General features: G+C 46.6%; 1 protein-coding gene across 3 annotated transcripts in view; it reads right to left on the reverse strand.

Annotated features, from left to right (window-relative positions):
• Positions 1 to 10,044, reverse strand: part of GMPR (guanosine monophosphate reductase) — a 49,659-nt gene extending 39,615 nt beyond the window's left edge. Inside the window, exons 1-4 of one of the 3 annotated variants that reach the window (XM_037380540.1) lie at positions 9,634 to 10,044; positions 4,861 to 4,980; positions 4,094 to 4,177; positions 2,264 to 2,437 (exon numbers count right to left, since the gene is read on the reverse strand). In XM_037380540.1, the coding sequence (XP_037236437.1) occupies positions 2,264 to 2,437; positions 4,094 to 4,177; positions 4,861 to 4,980; positions 9,634 to 9,720 (465 nt within the window). In that variant the 5' untranslated portion in view covers positions 9,721 to 10,044. Of the gene's footprint in view, positions 1 to 2,263; positions 2,438 to 4,093; positions 4,178 to 4,860; positions 4,981 to 6,092; positions 6,166 to 6,497; positions 6,611 to 9,633 lie in introns of those variants that run through there. The other 2 variants (XM_037380542.1, XM_037380541.1) reach the window with 2 other exon arrangements.
• Positions 10,045 to 11,559: the final 1,515 nt, after the last annotated feature.

The following is an 11,559-nucleotide window of genomic DNA, read 5'->3' on the forward strand; positions in this document are numbered from 1 at the left end:
GGGTTACTGTTACGTACTGCACTGCAGCTGACTGTGGAATGAATGGTCATGCTGAGGAAAGCAAACAAGGCAGCCTGCAAGGTCCTGGAGATTGCTTTCAGCCATGAGAAAGCTTCTTTATTTTTATACCTTCTATTTAACTGCTATCCCTTTTGTTTGAAAGCTACAACAACAGAGAGCATACTGCAGGCATAGCACGGAGACATCAAAGCAGGCAGAACAGGTAGCAGCAGGACATGTCTTCCAGAGTATCATAAAAAGGAACCTAAACGAGCTCCTGCATTTCAGCCAGGAATAGCTTCAAAAGGCCATTTTGGCACAGAGTGTAAAGCAAACTCATTTGGAAGTGGGGTAGAGGTATGTGTCCCTAGCCGAATCAGAGACCTGCGGCACTGCACAGACTCTGGGGGCTTTGGAAAACAGAAGGTTTTTGAACACTGCAAGTTTGTTAGCAGGCTTTTAGGAATGGAAATTATCCCTGTGCAGGAGATTAACAATACGAGCCATACTAAACCACATTCAGTAAAGGGAGCTACAATTAGAGAAGGCAACTGAACAGCTCAGGGCTGTGTATGTGCTCAAGCAGGTGGTGCTGTCAGGACAACTGAAGTAACAATAACCATAGTCACAGAAGCAGAGAAACTGAGCAGGGTAGCTTAACAGATGTGGGAGGTAGATGAGACTGGCTCAAGGACCTTGGACCAAAATCTGGGCTTGATATCTGACTTTGACTTTGGCCTCCTGTGCCTTCCGGGCAATTCATCTTGGTTGATTTCCCTTCTCAGTCCAAGTCAGCAGTCTGTGGTAGAGGAGTGGATGACATACAATTTTCTTTCCACTCCTGATACCAAACATTTTTTATTTTTTAAGCTATGTGGTTTATCCTCCCTCCCATAACACTTCAAGCCAAAGATACCAGAGTAATAATGTCACTAAGGACAATACTTCAGATCCAAAGCAAGGAAACAGTTCCTTCCCTCATGGCAGTGAACATGGAGCAGGAAGCTCAAACCACATCTATCATTTCATACTTCCAAAAGCTCTCCCAAAAGCCATGGGAAATATGGTCATACCGAAAAGGTTCCCATGTCTGCTGGCAGCTGTTAAAGGATGCCTATTCATTATTCCATGGTAACCCAGAACCCCACAGGCATTCCAGCCCACTTCCATTTTCCAATGTCACCATCAGAGGCAAGAACACTGCCTTCCTCTGACACGAGGGGAAGGAATGTAGTCTCCCACGAGCTGCTTGAACGTGCAGTTCCCTACTGCAACTCAGAGTGTGCACTTACGACCATTTTTACTTCACATTTACTTTACATGCATGAAGTTTTGTGTCTGGCATTGAAAAAAAAGAGAGAAAGCGTTGCCTAAACACATGAATTTTTGCTGCACTTGCTTGAAGAAAGGCTGGTGTCCTCATTAAGAATCTGCTGCTTGTTTGAGAATTTCTGCTATTCTCATGGAAACAAATTCAGACCCATTTCTTCAAGGGCTGTGGGTAAACAAGCAGGAACAGTTGCACTGTGCTGCAAAGAGTCCTGTGTTGATGCAAACACTCTGGCTGGAGGCAGCATGGCATTAGCGCTCTGAGAAGGTATAGTAACATTAAAGAAGGCGCATGAAAAACCCCAGCACTGACTATTTTGCTCCCTGATGATCCCATTCACAATTGCACAACACCCCTATGATTCTTAGGGGAGGCAAAGATTAGTCTACATTCAGCTGTCTTCACAGCGGTCTAATAGACCAAAACAGCTATCGGCCTCAACTGGCCAGAAACACTGGCACATTCCCACAGCTTGGAATCACCAAAATAAACCTACCTATGATTAGAGGTTGCATCTGGTGTGGGAGGAAGGATGTGAGTAGGGAAAAAGTAGGATCCACCCAGCCTGCCATGCCAACATCAAACTGCTGTATCAGAGCAAACATCGAACGTTCCCACAGAAATTATCAGCAATGGAAGACTGACAATGCCAACATATTATTAAACAGTTATCACTTGTCTCAGAGTCAATGTCTTGCTGCATTGAAAGGGTAGATGAACACAGCTGCCCTCTGTATTCTCAGAAGAGTATTTTTCCACATGTATTAGTCTGGAAGACGTCTGAGCCAGACTTTTCTTTCTTTCCTTTTTTTAAATGAGGAATCAGAAACTGATGGAGCTACCACAGAGCTTCTGATGCCTACCAACCAAACTCTGGGCCCTGTTCCTGGACAGAATTCCCACACATACCCTCCACCCTTTCTACACACTTACCATGATGGTGTGATGTGGGAACAGAGCACGAACAGACTTCACAAACTCCACGAAGTGCTCTGAATAGCCATTTGCCACATCCAGGCAGATGTATCTGAGAGGTGGAATGGCCTCCAGAATACTTGTTAACTTGTCCAAATCAGCTTTTCCACTACCTGAGCTTGCTGCTACATGCTAAAAAGACAGGGAGAAAAAAGGAAGTAGTAGTTTGTAAAAACTAGGATAAACATACACTTTGTATGCCTTTTTCTGCATAGGCCTGGGAGGACTTCTGCTGGAAACTAGTGAAAATCATACTATATAGTATGAAATAAAACACCTTGCTGCGAATATCGGTCTATTCTGTTTCGTTTAAAGGCTCTAAAATAAAGTAAAACTAGCATTTTATCAGCTTTTCATTCACCAGTGGATTCTCACAGGCAAATATAATCACCTGAGATGGATGAAGGCTCAGCCGTACTCATATTAACAGAAACACAGAAGGCCTAAATTGGTAGATTTCCAGGAAGGCTGAGTGGCAAAATTTGGGGCACTGTCAAGAGAGTGGAAGCTGGGTCTTTAAGTTCACCAAATACCACCTTGATCTACAGAATCACAGAATAGTTGAGTCTGGAAGAGACCTCTGGAGACTGCATAGTCCAACCCTCTTGCTCAAGCAGGGTCAGCTACCACTGAAAACAAGCAGATTCCTTCCCCCTTTGTCTTCCTATGTTCTTTCCAATGGAAAAATAGTTCCCACAGCTGTTGGCCCACAAAACCTCTGCAGAGATCCAAGGTTACAGAGCAAGTCAATATCCAATCACTAAAAGGTGCTACTCCAGTGATGATGTACCACAAATGAGCTAAGTGCTGAAGTGTTCAGACACAGGATACTGCTGGGGACCATTTTCTACCCTATAGTGGCATATAAGCAACCCTGATGAACCTAAGTGATACGCTGGCTTTCAGATAATCCTGTAATTAATAGTCCTTATAATAAACTGTAAAATGCACCACAGGTAAAGATACAATACAGCTGTGTAGTATTCTTTTCTATACAGAAAAAGTTTCAAAACTGCACTGAACTCCAAGGAAGAGGGGAGACAGCCAGGCATGCTCTTACACTGCCTCTCCTGGTATAGGAGCCTGCCAGACGAGCACAGAAGAAATCTGGATATGAAAAAGTCAGAACTTAAGTCAGTGCTTATCTTTACTAAATGGTGTTTCTCTGTAATGGCTCAGGCTAGGACCCTGATCAAGGTCCTAGGTCAAGGAGGGCAGCACAGCTAACAGCACAGCGTGAGCTCTAGTGTGAGAAGGTAAATGGAGGACACATATGCTCTGAGAACTTCCAGTGCTCATCCTTGCTTGGGCCCAGCACCTGGGCCCCTCCAGCCCACAGGCTCCAACTCCGCTTGCAGACCTGACAGCAAAGACCCTGCCTAGCACAAGGGCACACAGGGCCAGCTTGTGGTTGGGTTACTCAAGGCTATTTGCGTTGGTGGTCTGAGCCTTCTCCCTCACTAGCACTACCACAGCTCCCAACAGCAACAGAAGCAGTTAGACCTATTCCCAAGTATTTTCTTTTTCTTCGTTCAGGATACTTCTGTGTTTTCATTCCAGACATATACAAACTTTGCTTTTTTGCATCTTAATATAAGCACTTTCATAATGGACTTGCATAGCTATTATTTTTAAAGCAGGACAAGCACTTCTTTTGATGCATTTAAAAACAGCAAGTATCTTCATTCCCCAAAACCTCACTTGACAACAGTACTCCCAAGAGACTACAGTGTATGCAAGTTCGGAACAAAGCAATAAACCATAATAATTTACAGTATGAAAATGTACCTCAAGGCATTCTGGGTGATTGGCAGCAAACAGTTTCCATTCTTCCAAAGAATAATGCTTGTGAATTGCAGTGAACATTGCATGCTAGCAAAAATAAGAAAACTGATATTAACGTCCAAGTTAGTCATCTTTCCCTCAGCTGTGGGATAACGACATACCAGAAATTCCCATTTTAAGTACAGGCTCATCCTGCTTGAAAGTAACAGTAACAGTGAACAGACCAGGCAACTCCAAACGGCTCTTCAAAGGTAACTTAGCATATTTAGCTGACCTTTCAGGATCAGGTTTCTGATATGTTTCATGAAGTTATGGTCAATATTTTGAATGTGCTTAATAAGCACTGCAAGAAATGAAGGTGAACCTTGAGGCCAGAAGCTAATTAACTAGAGACTCCTAACTGCTGCAGCTTTATCCAGTAACCTACACTTTCAAAACTGTTGTGAGTTCATTTTTTTCTGGAAGGGAGCACAGCACAGACCTCAAAACCTAAGCTCTTAGGAGCTCCACCTGAAGCTAAGCTACACCCAAGGCGGAAGCTTCCCAGTAAGCATCTCCACTAAAACTATCTTCCATCTGAAGCTCTGTCTCTGGTAACTGTACTGCTGTAAAAGCACAGCTGCTTTGCAGTAAAACCGCACCTTCTTGTTCTGGATATTTTTAACTCATGTCCCCCCATTCTCCAACAAACATAGCTAAAAATTAACAAAAGCTGCTCATTGTCACCCAGTGGCTTCCAAATTGTTGCATAAATGAGAATTAAGACTTACTTTCGCCATAACCACAGCCATTTCAAATGTCCCCACAGTGTCCATGTTTGCCACTATAATAGGAATTCCTGTGTATGTCTGCTTGGAGTTGCGGAAGGTGAAGGTGCGCGTGAGGTCGACCTGCAATGAATAGGCACATGTTATTTTAAGTAACTGCAATCTAACAATAGTTTTGCCTCTGACTTCAGATACAGAACGTTTAGACACTGCCGCTTAATTTTCCTCATGTTTCCTGTTCCTCCTCCTTCCATTCCACTGTTATCATAGAACCATAGAATTATTTAGGTTACCTCAATTTATTTTGTTACAACTTCTGCCTTACAAGTAAGAAATAAAATATAAAAGTAAAATGAAGTTTTCTGTGTTATAGAGTTCTTGCTGATAAAAAAGAAACAAGTCAGCAAGGGTTGGAAAGCACAGAAAGGACAAAAGGACTGCGGATTATTTTATATAGAAGTAGCCTCAGCTGTTTGTTTGGCTGCCTGAGAAACCCAAGTTGAAGTCCTAACTCCACAGAAGTCACAACTGAAACTCCCTCTGTCTCCAAGTCAGGGAGGACTTTGTCCCAGTCTTAAATGCAAATGACAATATAATAAAGCAAGCGCTTATTTTTGGCTATGGTTAGCAGCACTCTTGCCATATAATTATGAACAATCATACCCTGGCTTATTAAACCATGAGGATGCTAGTTTCAAATTTCTTACAACTGCATCAGTCTTCACCTTCAAAGGTGTTTCTTCTTTAGCATCCTCAAATGACCATGGTAACATGAGGAATTTTGTTCCTTAGATTTGCAAGAGGCAATCTCAAATTTAGATCAGTTCCCACTTGTCTACTTAGCATCTTGCAAAAGGGGGAAAAATAACTCTAAGAAATGCACAACTGAAAGACATTAGGTTAGACTCTTTATGAAAGAGCCTTCATTTTCACAGACATTTCATAGTCTTCATTACTCCTCACTTCAGCTTTAATCCAGGAACATTCGGAGACATGAACTGAAATCCACCACCAGAAAGGAAGCAATATAAAAAATGTAGGACTCCGATTATTTATTTACAACATATTTTGAGAACCGTCACATTGCAGGCTACATTATGATTGATTAATATGGTAGAGGGGATTATTACTGATATGTGTAAGAGAAAGAACTTGGTGCCTCAGTCATATATTGTGAAACAGGTTCTCATTTTTATAATCTCCTAAGGGAAGGGTCACTTTGGTGAGCAACTCACCCTTCCCATTGACTATCAGAAAGGCTCAGTTCTCCACCCATCACTGATGACATAACATTCTTATGGGAATTTCAGCTGCAGCTGATATGAGAAAATAGTATGAAGAAGATAGGTATGAAATAAGTATGAAAATGTGATATATTTCACTCCCTTTTAATGAAATTGACTAGAACCGGGGGTGGGGGGTGGGGGGAGTGAGAGGAGGGTAAGACAAGAGTATCACACATCCAGTTCTACACAGACAATAGCACCATACCATTGCCTCACAGTTTTACAGAGGAAAAACATCTCTTTCAAATGAATTTGAGAAAGAAGTAGAGAAGAAGGTACGTTTAAGAAAAGACTGAGGCAAGACGTAAAGCTACGCAGGGAACACAAGGCCATTACTCTTTCAGTGCTTCTCACCTCCGCTTACTGTAACTTCTCATACATGGCTTCCTTTAGCCAGCCGGCCAGATGGATCTCACGCAATTATCCACACAATTGATAATACTGTGATGGCAGGAATTCAGTAGGGATAATTGCGGGGCTTTCTCTAATGAGGCTTTTGTTCCATAAGAACAGGAGAAATGGCACAGTGGATTGGAGATGTTTATGTGGTGCCCGAGTTCTCCAACAGCCAGTACCAGATGTCTGGGAAGGGAACATAAGAACGAGGTATGTTTTGAAAGACACTTTTCCTAGTTTACCTTCCCAGGTCCCAAGAAGCTGATGTTTGGAGACATGCAAAGACAAATGTCTCCTCCAATCCACTTAACTTAATAGCCAGTCATGGAAAAGAGCTTGCCTTGTAATTTTTTTAATCCTTCACACTCTTAGCCTCTCCAGTATCCCACAGCAATACATTTCAAAGATTAATTATACACTGCATAAAAACTACGACCTTTGCCTGATAATTACATTCAGTGCTTCCTTTTTGTTTTGTGAGAGGCAACCAACAGCCACTTCTCAGTTTCACCATTTGCATTCCACTCCTTACTTCATACTTCTAGCATGCCCTTCACAGCCTCACCATAATGAATAGTCCCAGTATGTTTAATTTTTTTTCCCTTTGTGGAAATCAGTCAATACTGCTGATCATTCTGGCTGCTATTCTCTGTAACTAAGTTAGCATATTATGATACTATCGTGAAGAGATCAACTGTGTATTCAAGATGAACACGCCAAGGAGCATCACAAAGCTAACTGGTTTTCCTTAGCTCCTCTAGAAGCACTTCTGACCATCTCTTTGTCTCTCTCCTGAGTTGTAACAGCTAATTTATAGCTTAATATTCTATGCATTAAGAGAAAATAAACTCTGACTTTAGGATTGTGCACCACTCAACAACAGTAAAAGTTTCTTTAGAAAGAACATAATGAATTGTATTTTGTAACTCCTATCTAGACCCTTGACATATGAAAGTACTAGGACATTGGCTGTTCTGTTAAAGCTCCTCGGACTTATTTGAATATACAAATTTAAATTAACGACTAGACTTCCTACGTAACACTTGTCTGGTGAACTTAAAAAGGACAGCTTGCAAAGCCAAGTCTAGCAAAGGCAAGAACAGCAGCCTACATGAGTACAGAGACCACACAAACAGATAATTCTGCTCCCACTCCGATCATTGCTTTAACCAATTCTGATAGTTTAATTCAAGCCCCAAATTTTCTACTACTTTTTAAAAACCAGAAAGCAATCATGGAAAATGAAGACAGTACAAGGAATCAAAACCAAGTACCGACATAGCAGACCTACAAGAAGAGCTGCAAACACCCCAAACTGCCTCTCTAAGATGATGACTTAATCCTAGTTACTGCATAAAAAGCGACCCTTGCGCAAAATAAGGCATTCACACCAGAGAAGCAGACGCTTGCTGATACAAGCTTCAAAGCAGCAGCTTGCTGGGTAACAGGCACTGTAGTATGCTGCCTCTGTTCCTCTGCCAGAACTATTTATTTATATTCTTGTTTTGAAGCAGACTGGGGCTGTCCATTTCAGATCTGGCTCTCACAGACACTGTTTATTCCTGTTGCTACAGCCTCAGTGATAGTGTCCAATTTCTTGACCTTCATCGGTTTTCACTGACCCCCTCCTGACATGCATTTTTTTCTCATGTGAAATGTTTTTAACAGTTCATCACAGCCACCCGGTACAAACGCGCCCTATCAGCTCGCGTTCCTCCTATCACTTTCCCTTCCCAGCAGCCTTTCTCTCCACAGCCTGCCTAATATATAAGCTAAATATACAAAACACTGCACTTCAAGAAGCGCTGTGTCACTGGCTGGAGCAGAGCTCCACCTGTTTGCAGGCCAGCACAGGGAGTTCGAAGAGGGACTAGAGGTCTCCAAGCAAATGGCTGGAAGGGGCCTACAGGCCTCGCGAGCAGCAATTGCACGCGATGAGGAGTTACTCAGCCTGGACACTGTTCTTTGCAAATTAGAAACAACTAGCCTGAGATCACCTTGCTAGTGAGCGGGCCTCTCCAGTCTTACACCTTCATAATGGCAAAAATGTTTTGCTTAGTTGTTAACCTCAGAACTGCCGGGCATAGGCCTGTAATAAACATGGCCATCCTGCTTCTCTTTCCAGCCTTGCCCTTCTACCTCGCTTAGTTTGTCTCAGACTCTCTTACAACTCTGCTTCCCCTGGAGAAAAGCTTAATCCTCTTTCCATCCCCCAACACAACGTAATTCCTTCATTAGTCAAACTAAACCCTTCGTTAATCTTGGGGTTACGTGAGGTAAACGAGAAGGCACCTTCAGTCTACAGGCTGCCATTTTTTTTGGGTAGAGGCAATCCTCATGGGATTTCCTGGGGTCTTTCCTGATCCCTGCTGAGAAGTAATCACAGCAACACCCGTGGCTAACAGCAGCCCTGGGCCAGCCGGGCGGCAGAGCCCCAGGTCACGCAGCAGGTCGAGGGGCTACACGGGTGAAGCCCACCCCCCACGGCCCCACACTCCCACCTGAGGGCACCCCATGCTCTGGGAAGCCCTCCCCAGCATCTTGGCTGGTTGTTGTTTATTCCTACTGTTTTTTAAAAAGCACAGGGCTGTTACTCGCTACCAGCGCTGCCCACAACCCCGAGGCGGGGGGCGAGGGTGCTTTTGCCAGCCCAAGCCGCGGGGCGCGTAACCGGGAGCCCCCCGCCCCGGGGACGGGCTGGCAGAGCTGCCGGGTCACCTACGGCTGGCAGCCCCCACCGAACCGGAGGTCACCCCCCGCTCTGCGCCGCAGTAAATCCGCAGAGGCACCTGTCAGGAGCAAACACACCCCCCACCTCCCCTCCCGCTGCCGTTTTTATTTTTGCTGGGAGCGGGGGAGGGCAGCGCCCGCCGCCGGGGCTCGCCAGCGGGCGAGGGGGGCTCCGCAACCCGGCCCCGTCTTGCCCTCGTCCCGGGAGCAGTGGCATCCCCCCCGCCACTTCCACGGCGTTTCGCTCGGGGAGGGCATTGCTACGTTAGCCTGGGGAATAAAAATAAAGCAGGGAGGGAAGGAGGGTTAAGGAAGTTAGGCGCTGAGAACGGAGAAAAAGCATGCTGGCTTTGAATGCCCCCACCTCTGATCTGCTTTTGAGGCTGCTTCTTTTAGGTCTGAGCAGGACATCTTTAAAGTCCAGTTTGAGGTCTGCGTCTACCCGGGGCATCTTGCTGGGGCGCCGGGGCTCTGCTGGCGGCGGCAGTGGCGGCCCCGCCGTGCTCGCTGCGCTGCGCCGCGCCGCCTGCAGAGCCGCGCCGGCCGGAGCCGGGGGGCCGCGCACGGAGCCTATTTATAGGGCGCGGGGAGCGCGGCGCCGCGGCCCAGACCCCATCGCTTTATTAGGAGAGGGCCGCTTGGGGCCGAGCAGCCGGCCGCCCCCTGCCCCTTCTCCCGCCAGAGCCTCTCCACCAGGCTGGGGGGAAACAGAGAGGGGGAACGGAGAGGGAAGCGCGGCGCCCGCCCGTGCGGGGTGAGGCGCGGGCACCGGCACAGCGGCCTTAAGGGCAAAGCAAGGGCAGAGGAAATGGCGCCTCCATGTGACCGAGCGGGCGGCCGCCGGGCCCGCCGCCGCTGCTGCCGGGCGTCTTGCCCGACATCTTGCCCCCCCGGCGCCTTCCACCGCCCGCTCCTGAGGCGGCCCGAGTGACGGCGGCTGCCGACGCTCCCCAGCCTTTCTGAGGCGGCTGCGGCACGTCCCAAAACTTTGTGCCGGCAACTAGAAGCCCGGCCTTTGGCGCCCCTGGGCTCTAGTGTAAATCCGGCGTTCCGAGGCGCTCAGCTATGAGCGCAAGCCTGGCCCCCTCCCTGCCCGCCATTCTCGTAAAGCCGACCGTTGCCCGGCTCCAGGGACCCCTACCCGACTGCGGAGCGAGGGGCTGGGGGGGGGCTCCCCACACACCGGACTGCGGAGCGAGGGGCTGGGGGGGGGCTCCCCACCTGAGTGCAAAGCGAGGGGCTGGTTGTGTGTTTTGGGCGTTAGAAACGTTGAGAAATGTGCAGCTGGTTGGTCATAGGAGAGTGGGCACAGCACCAGCCACCTGGACTGCCTCTGCGCAATCATTTCCAATTTTAGTACATGTAGAGAAGCAACGGGGCTTTTTTGGGTTTTGGGGGTTTATTTGCCTTCAAAGCATGGAGGAGTCTGATTTGTGACTTTACACGGTCTGTTTTCAATGGCTAGCCACCGTTCCACAACACCCCTGTAGCAGTAGGATTGCACATATGCTGGCTCCATCTACACCTCTTGGTACAAGGATCGATACAGGGTTACCAGGTATCATAGAACTTCCACAGGAGCTTTGAGCCTTAAACTGTATTTCTGTGAAGTCAAGGGGTTGTATGATTCGGACTTCTTTAGAAGCATGAGCTAAGCCCTGTCAGTGACTGGAAACGAAGCGAAGGAAGATCATGGCTGGCTTCCCTTCCGCAGGCAGTTTGCAGGATGAGGTGGTGCTCTCTGCTTTATCTGAAAATCGCACACATGTGGTCAACACCTTACCCTACTTCTACACCGCTCGGCACAAGCATCACAGATAATTCAGTATGACCCAGCATGAGGCCCAGGCTTTACACAGCAGGCAGGGCATTTGGGTGCTTGTGGTTTGAATGTCCAGGTTGAGAGGTCCTGAATCTAGTTTCCAGGAAGTCTTGAGGCTTCAGAACTCCAGATGATGTTTCAGGAGAGCCTCACCACTCTGGGTATTTCCCACAGAAATACTCAGGTGAAACAGGACCCTTTGTAATTAGTGTTGTCTGCATAACAGAGGCCATTCACTTGGTGGTTTCTCCACTGGCTTCAACAATATAACAGAACTACTAAAATTCATACTCCAGACAGATAGCCGCAGCTCCCACCATTTGCTGTTCCATCATAAATTAACATTTTGTTCAGGAGCAGAGAGTACTGATGAAAATGGGTCCTGTGAGAGTGGCATGCCTGTAGCAGAGGGTTGAGAATGGAGAAAAAACAAATGCCTTCTGTCTGTGCCTGGCACCATGTCTTCTC

The sequence above is a fragment of the Falco rusticolus genome, chromosome 3 (genome assembly GCF_015220075.1).
Source record: "Falco rusticolus isolate bFalRus1 chromosome 3, bFalRus1.pri, whole genome shotgun sequence".
Classification (NCBI taxonomy): domain Eukaryota; kingdom Metazoa; phylum Chordata; class Aves; order Falconiformes; family Falconidae; genus Falco; species Falco rusticolus.